Source organism: Sinohyriopsis cumingii, chromosome 1, assembly GCF_028554795.1.
Source record: "Sinohyriopsis cumingii isolate HCF-2022 chromosome 1, ASM2855479v2, whole genome shotgun sequence".
In the NCBI taxonomy this organism is placed as follows: domain Eukaryota; kingdom Metazoa; phylum Mollusca; class Bivalvia; order Unionida; family Unionidae; genus Sinohyriopsis; species Sinohyriopsis cumingii.
In genome coordinates this window covers 56,545,647-56,564,708 of record NC_142961.1, presented here as the reverse complement: position 1 = coordinate 56,564,708, position 19,062 = coordinate 56,545,647, and the positions used below count along the sequence as shown (strand labels likewise).

Below are 19,062 nucleotides of genomic sequence, written 5' to 3'. Positions count from 1 at the left end.
TGTCTTTTCGACTGCTGAGGTGGTCTAGTGGTTAGAGCATCCACCATGGATGCAGTAGTTCGTGGGTTCGATCCCCGGCCGGGTCATACCAAAGACTTACAAAAATGGTACTAACAGCTGCCTCACTTGGCACTCAGCATTAAGAGGTTAGTGTTAGGACTGGTCGGCCTGGTGTCAGGATAATGTGATTGGGTGGGACATCATGCTACATGTCTGCGGCATGATGCCTCAGTGTTAGATATTACTATAAACTGTCACACTGCAGACATCGTAGTGATATGCATGAAAAATTGTTAAAGCTACGTTAAAAATCTAAATCACACACACACACACACCTGTCTTTTCTTAGTAAAGTAATCTGTTCAGTTGTTAAAACTTATTAAGGAGTAATTGCAAAGAAACACACAATAGCAATGCAATCATGAGTGACAAGAACAGTTATCAATATACTGAGATGAAGAAACACTGAATTGGTGTTTAGACAATTACCTAAGAAAATAGAATATGTTAATCCTACCATGTTAGAGTAGGGCCTCGTCTGTGTTATTTCCTAAACACAAAAGCTGTATTCACAGGCAGTTGTAGTTGATAATGAATACTAGTGTACCCTAACCATAAGGAGAGGAATACAGTGTGGTAATCAAAGAGGTCCCATAAAGAAACAAATTCTGACATTTGAGCTGGAGTTACCAGTATATAAAATAAATATGGAGAGGATAACTGTTACTTGAACGCCAGGATATAATATTTACTGAAGGAAGACTGCAATGTGATGAGCACTAGAAAGCAATTTTTCTCTGGTCATGAATTTAACACTCATTTTATTAAAATGAAATCCATGATGATGATAATTATTCTTTGTCTGGTGTTTATGAGTGAACCATGTCTTTTTTGACAGTTCTCCACTCTGAAAGAGGATGTATTCACATCAGAGGGACAACGTTTTTTCAGCATGTAAATAAGAGTAGCTACACAATAGTGGCATGTTATGTATTTCTGCTATTAAATTTCATTTTATCTGGCTGAGGGTTAATGAAACTAATGATGCTAATCTGCATCTGTCATGCATGTACATAGTCCATGATGTGTCATTCATCCATCTGTTAATGATTGCTTGTTAATACTCAAGAAGCTTTATTTCTGATCTGAATATGATCAAGTTACTATGTTAGCTTATTGCATATATTTATTACACTGTAGCATTTGATTGACAGAGCTTGCTGCCATCCCACTTGATGCATGTCTAAATGCAAGTCTGATTAGATTTTGATCAATTTTAGTATTTTAGTTCATGCCATCTATATGCTGGTTGACGGCAATATTTTTATTAATTAAAAAATATCTATAAGCATACATAAAAATAAGATACTGCATTAATCCGATCATCGACATATGGTATAAAATTGTTGAAAGTAAATGATGTTTTTGACTGAGCTTATTACCAAGTAAATCAAATACTGAGATGGAATGAGCTTTGACTTCTCAAGGCTGTGTAAATTAGGCCCAATGATTCTTAAAGTTTTTTTTATGGAAATCTGTAAATCAACATTTTTTTATCATATGTAAAGATCTTTGGATAGTTTACATTGAAGTACAGAAGAATCTCATTGGCTTGAACATCATATGACTAAAATTACAGATCTTTCAAACTGATTTGTTTGGTTTCTTTGGTATTTGAGCTGTTGAAATTCTACTGTATTTGCTTAGAGAACTAAAAATAAAAACAAAGCAAGTCTACTTGGGCCACAGGATTACCCACAATCAGTGCCTATATATTATATATGCAGAATTAGTTAATTGTGCTAGAATTAAATTTCACTAAATGCCATGTTTACATCTGTCTGGAGCACTGATGAATTACACATGTTTAATTACAGAAACCATGGCAACGGATTCAGAAGAATGTGTATACAATCTCTCTGGGCCAGTAAAGTTCAGGCAGTATGCAGGGTATTCTGCAAGACTTCAGACCTTTTCTCGGGTTCCCTCTACAATTGCTAAACTACCAAAGGAACTTGTAAATGCTGGATTCATGTATGCTGGTAAGATTAATAGTGAAAAATATCAAATACTGAACTTTTTCAAATTTGTATTGGATCTCAGCTATAGCTCTCCCCTGTTATAACGCACTTTGCTACAATGCCATTCCACATATAACATAGTGGTGATGTGGACCCCAAAATCAAAATTTATAAATTTATAATTTAAAAGAATCAAAAAATAATTTTCACCATTGCTTCAAAAACTACTGTACTTGATTTGGACATTATCAGAACATGTTTTTATAGTCACAGTTTAAGTCTAATTAACCATTGTTGTATTCAGACAACGTGAGATATGGTATTCACAGTCTGTTGAACACTCGAAGTTAACTGTGTCTGTAATAAGCCATAATTTTCATTGGTCCATATCAACTACTGTATTTGGCTAAAGTACCCTGGACTGTCTAATTTGACTTTAGCACTAAAGCTATTCCAGCAGATCAGTGATTTGACTTGTGAAAATAGCTCACTGATTTTGTAGAAGACCAGCTTATTGTCAACCATTGTTTATTAACAACTTGACGGAACCACTCTGGTGGCCTAGTAGTTCGAGCGTCTGCCTCAGATGTGGGAGGTCAAGGGTTGAACCCCAGCCTAGTCATACCAAAGACGTATAAAAAATGGTACTAACAGCTGCCTAACTTGGCGCTCAGTATTAAGAGGTTGGTGTTATGACTGGTCAGCCTGGTGTCAGGATAATGTGACTGGGAGGGACATCATGCTACATGCCTGCGGCATTTTGTCTCGGTGCTAAACATCACTATACACTGCTGCTCTGCAGACGTCATAGTGATATGACTGAAATTTTTTTAAAGCTGCATTAAAAATGTAAGACACACACACACAACTGGATGGCAACAGATCACAGAAAGGATTAGCAGCAGCATGTCTTTTGAATTTGCCACTGCTGTCTGTAATCTGTTGCAGCTCATCCCAGAAGAGATAGATGTTCATTTGCATTATTTAGCTACAATACCAATAAGGTCAGTGTTGAAACAATTAAGTGTCACTTTCCACTGAAATTAGATTTAAATGAGTTTAGTCTTGTCATTATTCACGAGTGAATTAAGACATTTAATCATGCAATGGAGATGTTCAGGAAAAGGAAAGCTTATTAAGGGATTCACGGTAGAGGATGTTGAAGATGCTTAAAATCGTGTTACAGGGACATTCTGACTCATTTGACAATGTTCAGCACTGGATTAAAATTATTGAGGACTGCTTCACTGTTGAATGTAAGACTGATACTGACATCATCCAGTTGTTCCTAGGCGACAAAAGAGAAAATTTAGATCTCAGCCTTGGTCAACAGGAAATTGGATTTGTTATTAACGACATGCTGCTTCCAAAGCCATAGTTGCATTTGACAAAGGACTGGTGTGGCTAGAAAGCCAGAACATTTTGCCTCTGAAAATTATGCAAGTGAGAAAATTTGGATGACATAGATGAAGCCATGAGGGTGTGGACTGACTTATTCATGGATGTAGTATCTAAGCATGCACCACTGAAAGTACATCGAGTAAAGACTGAAATTCAACCTGATTGGCTTACTACTGAAATCCTAGATGCTATGAAAACACGAGACAAATTCAAGGCTATGGAAAACAATGCACAATATAAAGTATGGAGAAATAAAATAACAAGTATGATTAAAACAGCTAAAACAACTTATTATCAATCATTGCTTGAAAACAAAGAGAGCAACACAAACTCCATTTGGAAAGTCTTCAATGAACTCACTGGAGGAACGCACAAAAAACAGACAAATAAAATTCACTCACTTCTGGTAAATGACACCATAGTCACTGATGAAACTGACATTGCAAATGTTTTCAATGATTTTTTCATCAACATTACCACAAAGTTAAATGAGCCAGTGATAGAAAACAACTTTAATGAACTGAAAAAGTTCTGCAGCAGCAAAATCTCTAAGGAGGTATGTTTCTCTATCCCACCAGTGTCAAAAAACTTTGTTAAAAATTGTCTCAGTGAACTAGATACCAAGAAAGCTACAGGACTTGATCAGATTGGTCCACGACTCATTACATCTTCTGCCTTTGCTATTGTAGACTAAGCATAACATTCATAATTAATTTAAGTATTGCAACCTCATCTGTCCCCAAAATATGGAAAACTGCAAAAGTAACTCCTATTCACAAATCTGGTTCTAAGGATGATGCTGATAACTACCGACCAATCTCAATATTACCAAACTTGTCAAAATTAATTGAAAAACATGTCCATGACTCATTCATGTCATATTTAACCAAACACTTGCTGTTACACCCTAATCAATCAGGCTTTAGACAGAACCATTCCTGTGAGACTGCCTTGATCTCCCTAACTGATAAATGGCTTCAAGCACTTGACCAGGGTAGAATAATAGGAACTGTATTTGTAGATTTCAGGAAAGCTTTTGACATGGTGGATCATGAAATCCTTTTGAAGAAACTGAAAATCTACCGGTGTGATGAAAGAACAGTTAGATGGTTTACTTCGTACTTAAATGAGAGAACACAGCATGTTTACATAAATAATGTTCTGTCTGAACCTGTAACAATTAGATATGGAGTACCACAAGGCTCAATTCTAGGTCCATTACTATTCATTTTATTTATTAATGACCTTCCACTTTTACTAAGAGACTCAATATCATCTACAGATCTCTATGCAGATGACACAACATTGTCAGACATCCAAAACACAAAGCATTAGCTCGAAATTTCTTTACAGAATGCACTAAACAAACTGGAAAACTGGTGCACATGTAATGGCATGGTGGTAAATACTGGTAAAACTGAAATATTACTTATCTCAACACGGCAAAGAAGGACAAATCTTGATAGTGATGAACTATGACATGGAAGGATACAAATCTGCAAATGGTCAGTCATGATAGACTACTTGGTGTTCTGGTAGATAATAACCTATCATGGACTGAACATATCAAACATATCAGTAAAAAAGTCAATTCAAGTTTATGGCTTCTCAGTAGGATAAGACATTTTCTCCCTGAAAGGCACAGAAAACTATTTTATAACAGTTACATACAACCCTATTTGGACTACTGTAGTACAATATGGGGTAATTCAAATGATAAAAACATAGCAAAGCTGACACATCTTCAAAAAAGAGCATTTGGGCTAATATCAATGCAGAAAGAAAGCAAGGAAAGTTTAGCTGGTAGGTTAAAAATATTACCTATTAAAGACCGAATCTGTTTGAGAAAAGCCAAATTAATATGCAGGATATCTCATAATAGTGCTCCTGAATATTTACAATCATTATTCCAGTATAGGCTACCTGGTAATACTCCCCACCTGCGATCCATGTCTACCAAACAGTATAAAATTCCCAAACCAAATAAGGAGTTATTTAAAAAAAGTTTCCAATACTCTGGAACTCTGCTCTGGAATAGTATTCCAATTGTGATTAGAAATGCCCACTCTATTTCCTTCCTCCAAACCCAATATATCCAGTGGCTTCAGAGATGCAACTTAAATAAATGAATTCCTTTGTATGAGGGCCTCAAGGTAGATTAGTTTTTAGCTAATTGTGTTACCCTCTTTAAATAAGGTCATTATTATTATTTTTATTTTTTTAAAAGAAAAAGCAAGAAGAAAAAACACACAAATGATCCAGTCTCAAACAACCTAAATTCACAACATTTTTCATGTAGGAAATGCACATTGTGTGAGTTAATAGTGTTTATTCAGTTTGGGTTAGTACTTTTTTTTTAACATACTTGTTTGTTTTGGACATTGCATTTTAGATGGATTACATTCATATAAGTTTGTCATTCATTATTGCATGTTCTGGAATTGCTAAAAGCATGGTGCACATTTTGTATTGTCACTCAGTCATTCATCATATGTAACTGATAATTTGAACTGAAAACAAGAAATGTTATTGATTTTAAAAAAATTACATTATGCAGTGCACTTGTTCATTTATTTAATTACAAAATGGGTGTGGAAGTGATAAGTATGTGATTGTGAGCTCCTGATTTAAAAAAGTGAAGCTTTTAACATCAGGCTGCATTGGCCTGAAAAGCAGCCAAAATTTAATAATTTGTTTGCAAGTGATGGCATCATTTTTATTCACTTTAAACTTGATGCAGGTGTAGATAGGAATTACAACTGACAAGTATATTTATTATAATGAGGTGTCTATGCCATTGTTTTTAATGTTATGATCTATCATATGTACAACAATATCACTTGAAAGAAAGCAATCTAATGCTTGGTATGTTTTTATTTACTTTTTAAAATATTATTATCAGTATAATTAAATGTGCAAATATCATGCATTGGAAAAAAACATTTTACATAAACTAACAGTAAAACTATACATCTGGCTTGCATTTTGTCCCCTTTCCCTAATACACAAGTACACTCAACATTTTTGATCATTTTTTCTATACCGCAATTCGCTACATAACATGGTCAGCAGTTATGGGCCCCGACTATGCATTATAATAGGTTAGAGCTGTAATTGAGTTCAAAAAACAAATAAACATGGTTCATTTTAAATGCAAACTGTTTATGAATTAAAGGACAAGACCACACTTTTAAAGAAAGTGGGTTATCCTTTACTTAAATCTGAGTTTTGCTCCCTCTTCTGGTTTCTTTAGGAGGATATCAAAGATCAGATATACAAAAATTGCAATGACACTGATAATTTCAAATATTTTTTTGACCATGTGCATGCATTTTTAGCAATATTTGTAACAGCTGTTTTTGGTGAATATGGCTTTTGTACTCATGCCACAAGGCAGAATTTAGCATGCTATGACTGTCCATCCAGTTTTTTAATGTTTTGTTTCCAGGCAATAAGTTTTCCATTATCTGCTGTTAGAAATTTTTTTAAATAGCTTGCATTTGGGGTCAGGAAAATTATATTAAATTTAAGGTAAAAAAATATAAATTGTCATGGTCACTGACTGAAAGAAGAAAATTTATTTATGCACTATGATGGAATTTCTACATCACAGACCATTACCATACTTTGTGGATGACTTGCACATGGTTTCAAGAAAAAGTGTTGATTTTGGGGTTAAAGGTCAAGGTAACTGGGACTAAGTGAAGAAAATTGGTTTCTTTACAACAGCTCCTGTTTAGCATCCCAGGCTGAACTAAACATTGTGGATGGCTTGCCCATGAAGTAAGGCAGAAGCCTATTGAATTTGGGGTTAAAAAACTCAAATGTCAAGAGTTTCGGTACCCATCTATGTATTTGAACCAAAATTGGGAGCAAGAAGCCAGTTGATTTTGGAGTTCAAAGGTTAAGGTCACTGATACTTAAATATGAAAAATAGTTTTTGCTGAATAACTTTAGTTTTAGATTATGTACTTTGACCAAAGTTTGGAGAAAATAATAATAATTGCATTTAAGGTAAGAAAGTTGCCTATTGATATTGGTGATACAAAGAGACTAAACTTTATTGATGTATTTGCACATGGGGTGATATAGAAACCAGTAGATTTTGGCATCTTAAGGTTAGATCATGATCATGGTTAAATCTAATAAGATAATTTTTATGCACAGTATTTAAAAACTGCATACATTGATCAAGCATCTGGGTCATTGAGGCCCATTGGTCAATAAAGTTCAGAGTCAACCGATCTCTACATAGAGTACTATTAAACACAGGGTGGGTAGTCTTGTTACAAGGTACAATATGTCCTGTTGCATCAGTGGATTGTCATCAGACTTTGCCATCCCATGGAGCAGAAAGATAGTCACACCCTCCCATGAGGGAAGAGCAGCACCTTCTGTTAGTCCACAGCCTGAGTGTTGACTGAGAGTGACTTGCCCCTTCCAACCACCAGTGAGGGTAGAACAGCACCATTTAAGGCCCAAGGGTCCTGTATTAAAGACTGGATTGGTAAGGGGAGAGCTACAGTATAAACCTGTCACATCTGAGAAAGGGTCTTCCTTCAGATCTGCATTGCCTTCCTTGGAGTCACCTTATGGGAGGATGAATTCTCATCATGTGTTCGAGGGTATTTTCCATCTGGGAAAGAGTAAGCTATGCAATAGCAACAGGTAAGTATTACATCATTAAAATTAGTTACCCCCACCCACCCCAATAATTTTATCAGTTAATCTTTCAATTAATGTATCCTTTTCAATTTGGCTTGCATTTGATTCACTTATATTAACTATAGCCTGATTGTTATTTTGTATTCTGTTAGTGACATTTCAAATTCACATTTCAGTAGCGGGAATTAAAACAACAAGTCAGATCAGGTCAGCATTTTAACAGTTTTAATGTGAAACAAATATCATTCTTCTGGTTTATGGGCTGAAAACAAAAATTATTTTCCAGTTTCTACTACTTTACAAATTTTCATAACATGGAAAGGGCTTGAAACTTTAAGAATTTGCTCCAGTTGCAATAGCTTTCTGAGCTTTCTGGCATTTTTGGGGTACAGAAACTTATAAATTTCCTTCCAGCTTCCAATGCTTTCTGGAACTTTGGTGCATGGAAACACCAGAAACCAGAAGAATCAGTTTTCAGTGTTTTCTAGCAGTTTCCAATGCTTTCTGGCAGTTTTTGATGCATGGAAACACCAGAGACCACAAGAATCTATTCCAGTTTCCAATGTTTTCTAACAGTTTGCATAAAATGGAAACAGCAGACACTATAAGAGTCCATTTGAGTTTCCAGTGCTTTCTGGCAGTTTATATTAAACAAAAACACTAGAAACCACATGAATTCCTTTCAGTTTTCAGTGTTTTCCAGCAGTTTCTATAACAGGGAAATACCAGAAGTTAGAAGAATCCATTTGAGTTACCGGTGCTTTCTAGAAGTTCCCATAACATGTATTTTTAATAACACGGAAAAATCAGAAACTACAAGAATCCATTTAAATTTCAGTTACATTTTGGCATGTTTTCAACATGGAAACACCAGAAACCACAACAATTGCTTCCAGTTTCCAATGATTTCTTGTATCTTTCTATATTATGAAAATACTGGAAACCTGAAGAATTAATTCTGGTTTCAAGTGTTTTCTAGCAGTTTCTGTAATGCTGAAACATCAGAAATGGCAAGATATTGTTTCATTTTCCCATACTTTCTATCAGTCTCCTTAACAACAGAAACCACAATAATCTGTTTCCAATGCTTTCGGACAGTTTTCACAGTACAGAAATACCAGAAATCACTTTCTTTGAATTACGTTGTTTTTTTTTTCTTTCTGTTATTGCTCTGTTGTTTTCTTTTCATGTAGTATTTGTGGTATCTTTTCACTTCAAAAACTGCTAAATTAAATGATGAATATAACTTATGGAAAGCTTCTATTCTTGTTAAAGACAGTCAAGAATGTTTAATTATTACTTTTAAATAACAATACTGTTAGAAATAATATTGTTTAGAACACTTGACTGAAAATTTGTTATACAAAACATATATTTGAAATTTTTTATAGGAATATTTTTTCAACTGAATATAGTTCCATAAGTTTATTTAGGTACTTTTCCAGGCCCACCATTTTGGAAAAAAATGCATTTCATTTGTATAGCATGGGAGAGAGAAATCCTAGTTTAAGTTAATAAAATGTTTTGCCCCATGAAGAGATGGAATAGTTATGTCCATTCTCTTAATAAACTTCAAAATTAATTTTCTCCAACTTATTTGAGACATTCTCCCAAAAGATAGAGACAGAAGCGGAGTACAGCATCTATCAGGGTTTTAGCTAACTAGTGATAAAGGAGCTAAATTCATGTTTGAACTGAGAAGTAGCTTTTTAAATGCTTATGAACAATTTACACTTTGCCTATTGATTTGGAGATACCCACAGTGAAACAAGGATTTGAATCATACTCTTCAAACTCCCTGGAAGTTCCAAAGTTTCTTATTGATTCAAGATCTGGGATCATGATGTACCTTATCTACATTTTAACAGGTGAATGTACTTTCTCTAGGGTCGTTGTTTACTACTGCTGATAATAATAATAATAATAACTTTATTTAAAGAGGATAACACAATTAGCTGAAGATCTAATCTAGTTTGAGACCTTGATAAAAAGGTATATTGATGTAAACTTCATCTTTGAAGCCACTGGATATATTGGGTTTAAAGAAGATAGAGTGGACATTTATAATCTCTACTGGAATACTATTCCTGAGCAAAGTTCTGAAGTATTGGAAACTTCTTTTGAATAATTCCTTATTTTGGTATGAGAATTATATACTTTTTGGTAGACATGGATATCAGGTGGGGTGTATTACCAGACTGTGTATACTGGAATAGTGACTGTAAATAGACTGGAGCACTGGATATCATGTACATTAATTTAGCTTTTCTCAAATGGATTTGGTCTTTAATAGGAAATAATTTTTAATTTATTGGCTTAGTTTTCTCTATTTTGTTTTTGCCTGATATTAGCTTGAATGTTATTTTAAAGACATGCTAGCTTTGCTATGTTTTTATCATTTGACTTACCCCATACAAATATTACAGTAATCTAAATATGGTTATATGCAGCTGTATTAAATACTTTCCTGTTCCTCTTAGGGAGAAAATGTCTTATCCAACTGAGAAGCTATAAACTTGAATTAATTCTCTTACTGGCATATTTTATTTTTTCAGTCTGTAATAACTTAGTATCTACCAAAGCACAAAGTAGTCTATCATGACAGTCCATTTGCAAATTTGTATCCTTCCATCTTAGACATAATTCATCACTATCTAGATTTGTTCATTTTTCTGTGTTGAGGTAAGTAATGTTTTATTTTTACCAGTAGTACCTACCATGACATTGCTTGTGATCATGTAGTCCAATTTCTTAAGGCAGCCTGCATAGAAATTTCTTGTTTATGCTTTTTGTTATGTATGTCTGATAACACTGTGCCATTGCATATAGATCAGTAGATGAAAGATAATGTGTCATCTACTGATTTAATTATGGATCCATAAAGGAAATTGAGCTCCCCAATGAATGTGTCATTAAAAAAAAATATAAAATAAATAGGAATGCACCTAAAATTAAACCTTGTGGGACTCCTTGCCTGATTGTTCCATGTTCAGATAGATCATCATTTATATAAAGATATTGTGTTCTCTCATTTAAGTATGAATTAAACCAGTTAATTGTGCTGTCATCACACTGGTAAATTTTCACTTTGCTAACATGGATTTCATGATCCACAGTGTCAAAAGCATTCATTCACAATGTGACTCTAAATTTCAATTTTAAGTACACCAAAACAAGAATTTTTTTAAACTAATGTTGAGCACATGCCAAAGTTCAAAGATTGCTGGGTGGTGCTATATGCACATTAATATTGTTACAGTGTATTGATGAATCTGCATTGTGTATTTATTTTTAAATACAGCATAAATTCAATTTCTTTGTTTCTTGTAATATAAACTTTTTATTATTAAGCCATAGGTAGAAAAACAAAATAAGTATATAATAAAACGGTTACTGCATTTGCATGGGAAAATATGAACCAGTTTTTTTCAGACTAATACTGTGCTCCCAAGGTAATGCACTATTACTGAGAAAAACTTGTTCATATTTTCTCATCCAAATGCAGTAACCTATAATTTCTGCTCAGAAGATGCTTCATCTGCCTATTACATTTGTGTACCATACCCCAGACATTAGATAAATGTTTCATCTGCCTATTACACTTGTGTACCATACCCCAGACATTAGATAAATGTTTCATCTGCCTATTACACATGTGTACCATACCCCAGACATTAGATAAATGCTTGATTTGAGCATCAAGTGTCTGTCTAAAATAAGCATGGTGATAATTTATTTTGTCAAGAAAATTCATGTTATAAATACCATATCCACTTGAATAATCTACAGCCCACAGATTGTACAGAAAAAATGGATCACCATCTTTCTTCACAAAATTCAGTTACAAACTTTCTGAGCCATTTATTGACATCATTGTCTTGAAAACTCATTAAAGGTGGCACAATTTCAGCTCAAGTGTTCAGTGAACATTCTTTACATGCTCAATTTGTCCACATTTTGTGCTTTGTCTTCTGCATCTGATATTAATTTGTCATTGTTAGCATCTGACTTCCTTCACAGATTTTAGTTATCCTTTGATCTGAAATCTGAAGGAAAAAAAACCCACCACATTTCCTCTGTAGTTGTATCATTGCAAATAATTAAATAATTGAGAAATTCGTAACTGTCAACATAACATTATCTAGCTTCATGTTGTTTAGGTCCAACTTCTGTGCTTGATCATTGTCAGCTGCATTTAAACCATGAGTTCTCTTGGTCTCCTCAGTCAGGGAAATGTCATCTAGATTTATTCAAAAGTTGAGGTGTGAAACACCCATGTGAATTGCTTGACATGGGCAGTCATCCTGGAAGTTTCTCTTCAGATACTCTAACGTTGTCTAGATTCCATTTGCAAAAAAAAGAGCTTGCAGACTCATCCTAGATAATGAATGATTTTAAAATGTGAACAGTAAGTGAACAAATATTTTTACGAAAGACTAGACATATATTTTACTTGTTGAGTATTACAGCTGACTTTGATCAGACTTAGTAGGGATGTTTGTTGAGACATACTGTATTAAAAGTCTGTCTTGGATGACTCCAATAACAATGGGTTACTTTTTTACCAAACCTATTCTCATCTTCTCCAGAAAAGCTGATAACAGCCGTTTTCAATCAGACCTGGTGGGAATAGTCTTTTTCAGGACATTCTATAAAACATTAATGTCAGGGGTTGGGCTGCTCCCCTAGCAATGGTGCAACTCATAAACAGGTGGAAAGCCATTTTTTTTAATCTTTTTCTCTTGAATGGCTGAATTAATTTCAAATTAAGCAAGAATTTATTTATGATATGCTCTGTCATAATTTTGCCTTGTGAGACTCCCCAAAGAAACTGTGTGGCACTTAACTTTTGGGTCATGTCTTATATTATAAACTATTGAGTATCCCACCCTTAAACCATATATACACATACTGAGCATATTGACCCCTGGGTTCATCCTTACCCCAATGATCTCAGCCCCTGGGTCATTACTTAAAAGTTGTAAGGATAAATTGAGAGGATTGGGGATTGGTGAATGCAGGAAATATGATGGGTGCTGTAATCAGCATACCTAGTTTTGAATCTCAGTTGGGGACAAACTAAAAAATGCTCTAATCTGTATGATAATGTTCTTTATACATGTATTCACTTAATGGGCATGAGATAACAAAATGCGTATAATACAGCATAGATGATTTTTTATTCACTTAATGAGAATGGGCTCATTTTCCAAGCGCTATTCAAAATAGATAGGTGTGGTAATATGTATTTTACAAACACAGACTTCCATTTTTATTTTTTTGTTTCTCTTGCACATGGGTATTGTTTTAGGTTGGTATATTATGCACTCTTTAGGGTGCATATAGTGTGCATACCAATATCTGTCCATGTTATCACATAATGTCACTTTACATTATATCTATGGCAAATTTTGTTTATGCTCAGTAACTTTAATAATACTTTTTTGACTGAATCCATTAAGAACACTTAGGTAAAGTTTATATTTCAAATTTGCAAAATTTAATAGACTGTTATAGCTAATTTTGTAGTTGTAAGGCTGTTCAGTTGCATGGTTTTGGTGGGTGCATCAGTGATACATAAACCAATTTGTAATTTTATTCTTCTTTTCTTTGTTAGGAAGTGGAGATAAAGTCATCTGCTTTTCCTGTGGAAAAGGTTTTGAAAATTGGCAAGCTGGAGATGACATATGGTTGGCACATGAAGACATTTCCCCAGACTGTACATATCTTACAAAAGTGAAAAGTTCCAGGTTGTAGTGAGTTATTACTCCCTTGATGCAATGAGAGGAGGTGACTGCTGATTTTGTTGCTCTTTGTCAGTTTGCAGAGTGATCAGCATGTTTATTATGAAATGTTTAAGATCCAGCATGGAGTTGGGTGCCAGTTATCTGTATGATGTTTGTTTTTAGCTGTATGATGTTTGTCTAAATTATTTGCTTGTTTCAATATGAAAAATTAAAAACATGGAAAAAAAGCAGTTGATACAAAATATCCAGGCATAAAGTCCTTTCAGTTTATAAACTTTATTACAAATTAACCTAAACAGAATTTCACAGATTTCAACTGCATTCTGGAACGAAGGCCTTTCAGATTTGCACAATAATGACAACTCACCATAAATTATGACCACCATTACAAAAAAATATGAAAACCTTTAAACTACATGTACTACTTATCAGAAATCATCCTGACTTACAGGCTTTTCAAATTTGTGCAAATGACTCCAATTTTATATCAGTCATGGCTTCTTTTAGTAAATAAGAATAAAAAAATATAAATAATTTTTTCTTTAAAAATGATAGAATGTGACTAAATTTCACAGAATGCAGTCTGGCATGAAAGTCTTTTAATTTTAATTTTAAATAAATTTTGTAAGTGAAGCTGCCTGCCATCAAAATATGGTTGCCATAGGAGAATTTGACTTCCTGTCAATAACAGTACAGTAGACTATAACTACCAGTATCCAAGTTTAAGGTCCATTGAAATTCTTCTGCAAACATAGTGTAAACAAATCTAGCTACAAGTTCCCAGTTTCATTGATCACTTGAACAGTCACAATAATTAAGACAAACATATTAATTGTAACACATTTATGTAGTAAAATGAGCAGTAGTCAAAGTGTTCCACAAACATTACATTTTGCACTGACCAACAAAGCTACATGTACGGCTTCTTTAATATATTTAAAGTTTGAAAAAAAACATTGTTTTTAAAAAAATTGAAAATTCATATTCTCATTGTATGGGTCGATCAATTCTAGATCAAAGCTGAATCGAGGTCTGTTTCATAATTTTTAGTACTTCAATCTTATGGAAAAAAGTGAACTTTATTTTTGGACTTATTAACAGTTGCATTATTAGACTAGTGGACCAGACATGCCTTTCACTATCCAGAGTTTTTCAGATCCATGTGATATTTGGCATATTATTGCACTAGTAATCTAGTTGTGCCTGATTTTGCAATGGAGAAATCATTAGCTTTTTTATCATTTTGGTGCAACAGGGGATGTCTTCTTGTTTCACTTTATAATTATGATAGTTGATGAGACTAAATGGAGTACTGTAAAGACCATCAAATTTCATTGCAACTTTTGGAATTGATGAACCATGGTCATTATAAGCATTGAATTTTTTTTATATTACTGTACAGGATTATGAAACAGGATTGGAAGAACATCATATTCTTATCCCCCCAGTATGTAATGTCCAGTATGTAATATGGGAGGTGGGGTATAGCTCCTGCTATGTTCATCTGCCTCTTAGCTTAAGGAAGTTGAGGAGAGCTATTATACTATAGCCTCACTCAGTCTGATATTTTGAGGTTCTAGGTAGCAGTTTGAAATAGGTTTAATGCAGGGTTCCCACACTATCAGGAAAAAGTTCTGGAATTTCGCAAATATTGATGAAAGTCAGGAAAAACACAGGAATTTTCCGCCACCACTTGACGCACGAAACAATCACATAATTGAGTTGTAACTAAGCTGATCATGAGTTAAATTTATCGAGTTCTAACCAGAATATTCAGAGGGTGCAGTATGGATTATTTGGTTGCTTGCAATAAACATATATATGCTGAGTCAGTCCAAACGACCAGTGGATTAGATTCATCTAGTAGACTTTTATTTTCAAAGTCAGCTTGATATTCGTATCTTTCCTTACATGGAAGTTATGAAAACCAATCTAGTATCACAAGAGGCCAACATGGTGGTGGCAAAGCATAGCAGCATACCGGATGGCCTAGCAAACTTTTAACGCTCCTAGATCAAATGAGACATGCATGAAATCAGTATGAAAATAACGTATTTTCTCAGAAATTGTGAGTAATAAGATCGTTGTCTTTAATCTGCTGAAAGACAAGATAAAACTGCATCGTTGATGAAATGTGACCTGGTACTCGCAATTTGCATTGCTAATCGCATGAGTACTGTACATGTATCTAACAACCCACCGTTTCAAATGTTGTAGAGAAAGAAAAAAAATAAATGAAAGTCGTATACTGGTTGTAATAAAAATATAAAAATGAAAGAACACAAGATTCTCCATATATATATATATATATATATTCCGAGAACAACTTTTGGAGTATTGTTGTATCATGTGACCACCACATTGACGTGATCTCTGCTTGATAAATCAGACTGGCCAGATTGCTGGTTTTTACAAAAAGTACCTGACTTTCATTTAATATAATTGAATTTCTCTACAACAACATTATAAAGGAGTTTGTTGTTGATATCACATGATTATTGGACCTCCAATGTCCTCATTTGAAACTTGTGAAGTCATGTGACTAGTAATGCAAATGGCGAGTACTGGGTCAGGTTTCATATACGCTGCAGTTTCTTCTTCTTTGACTGCAGATTAACAACATAACAATTATAATACTTGCCATTTCTGAGAAAATAATGGTGAAAATAAAGGTTAATTCGCCAGATTGGATTCATGCGATGTTGTCTGAGAGTTGTGCATTGGTATGTCACTATCTTTTGAATGTGTATATGTAGTTTTTCAGTTTTCTTGTGATTCTGAAGCGATAAAAGACACGTGAGAAAAGTTGAATCGAGCGGAGGGTTGTGGTCATGCTTGCACTCCTTGTGTTCGTTTATATTACCGATAAAGTGATTTCATGTTGTCAGAGATTTTGCCGTACTTTATTGATGAAACGTCAGACTTCTGTGCTTGTACCTGTAACCCAGAAAATCCTATTTACTATGTATCTGTTAGAATCATACAAATAACTACATTTTATAAAAGATGGAAATGTATACTTTAAATAAAAATATGCACCTTAATCAAAGTTTCCAATTTTGCAAGAAGTTGTCCCACACGTACAAAATCGTCTGCTGCCCAACATGTCAGCTTGCCACTAGAATGGGATTCTCACAAAATTTCCTGGCGAAGTCTGTTTCTAACTTCTTTTTTTTTTTTTCTCACCATAAACAAGACGTAAACACATTACACCCTATTCATTGTTGTTTCTCTTCCACATAATGGCTCATTTTTAAAAAATATAAAATATTGAATTTGACTATTTTTTTTACAAGATCGGTTTAGTTGGCTTAATATCATGTGCCATTTATTGGCATTGTTACGTTCAGTTTTGTAAAACTATCTACAAACCTGATCAAATTACTCAACTGAACTGCTGACAGAAACAGTCCAAAGTAATGTATTTCATTTCTGTAGCCCAATGGATAAACATTACATCTTTTCAAAGCTGTATGCAGAATTGGCTGACATATCGCAAGTCATGAAAACACGGTGGTGGCATCCTGTGTGTCCAAAATTAATATTAATTTGAACAGAATATTCTGGTGACAATTACCTCTCTTTAAATGGTAAGCATTACAGTATTTTATTTTGGTCAATCGGTCGAATTTGGTAAGTGTTTTACTTAAGTATTGGAGACGGAAACCTTAGGTACACAGAAAAGCCTGACAGCATTGTATATATTAAAAAATGATACGAGCTCTTGTATCAATACATGTTTGGGGACTGGTTTAATGAATTACAAGAATACAAGTTAATTTTACAGAAAATTCAGTCCTTGTTTATTAATTTTGAAGGTCTTTTGTCAAAATTTAAATCAACCCTTTTGAAAATAATTTTCAAATGATGGATTTTTAACCAGATCATCTTAAAGAGATTAGGTTGTTTGAAAAATCTTTATTGGGATTTTATTTTTACAGATAAATTCAGCGTTAAACTCTTTTCGTTACAAGGCAAGATTCTAATTATTTGCAATTATTTTTTTCATACTGTAATAGGAAATGTTACTTTCTATGAAATGCATATATATATATTGCCATATAATTCTTTAGAATTAAAAGTTTGAAAGGAAACAAAACATAATTTATGTTCATTATGTTGTTCTCACTTAGCAACATAATGCAGCAAAATAGAGTTAGAATTTTTATTCTGTAAATTGAAATGACTTTACATGCTAATTAATAGGAATATAACCAAACTTGTTTGGTGTGATACATTTTGTGGTTTTGTACATGATTATCTTTTCTGACTTCGATGTTTTTGGAGAGTCTTGAAAGGGAAACATATTAAGATTTAGAAAATGCCTGTTTTATAATCTAAAATGTTCTTTAGTTCCAATCAGTAATGGTCATATTTGAACCTTGAAAATTGTAATTTCAACCTGGAAAAACCCTGGAAATGACCTGGAAATTTATCTTTAGAAAAGCGTGGGAACCATGTTAATGGTACCTGCTCACAGAGAAGCATTCCAAATGAGCTAAATTTGTACAGGCATGATATGATTTGCTGATCAGTTGATTGGTGTTTAAGTGTACTTCAGGAGGTAATGGAACCCGTACAAAATTTTCCAAGCAGATTTCAGACGGGATTTTTAGGCACTTTCTGCCTAAACCATAATTGCTCATATTAAGGAAACTTAGGCAAATTTCAAGCAGAATTCAGGCTGATTCAGGGCAGAATTTTAGGCGAAATATGCAAATTAATTGTCCTAATGTTCTGCTTGAAAATAAAAATATGCCTGAAATCCTTTTCAAAATTTTCCAGGTGGACTTTAGGCGGATTTCAGTTGGGTTTCTTAAGCATTTTCTGCCTAACCATCAATTTAAAGAAGCTTAGGCAATTTTCAAGCTGACTTTAGGTGGATTTCTGGCAGAATTTTAGGTGAAATATGCAAATTAGTTGTCCTAAGATTCCGCTTAAACAAAAAAATCCATCTATGATTTCTGCCTGGAATAAAATTCTTCCTGAAAAAAAACCTGCCTGAAATTTCCACTTGAAATAAAAATCTGCCTTATGTTTCCATCTTTAAAAAATGGCTGCCTAAAATATCTACATAATATCATCCAGTAAAAAATCGGCTTCAGATTTCTATTAAACTGCCTTACGGTTCTTGGACATCATTGAGAATCAATGATAAATATTCACAGTAATTTTTTTAATGGATCATACATTTTGTTTTGACAGACATTATCAAATTTGATTTAGGT

The 19,062-nt window shown here is 33.8% G+C and overlaps 1 protein-coding gene across 1 annotated transcript in view; it reads left to right on the top strand.

The window, feature by feature from the left end:
• The window catches only part of LOC149806910 (uncharacterized), an 83,196-nt gene extending 66,182 nt beyond the window's left edge, over nt 1-17,014 (top strand). Inside the window, exons 5-6 of the mRNA XM_089932146.1 lie at nt 1,878-2,042; nt 13,705-17,014. Coding sequence (XP_089788272.1) covers nt 1,878-2,042; nt 13,705-13,844 — 305 coding nt within the window. The 3' untranslated portion in view covers nt 13,845-17,014. The remainder of the gene's footprint in view (nt 1-1,877; nt 2,043-13,704) is intronic.
• Nucleotides 17,015-19,062: the final 2,048 nt, after the last annotated feature.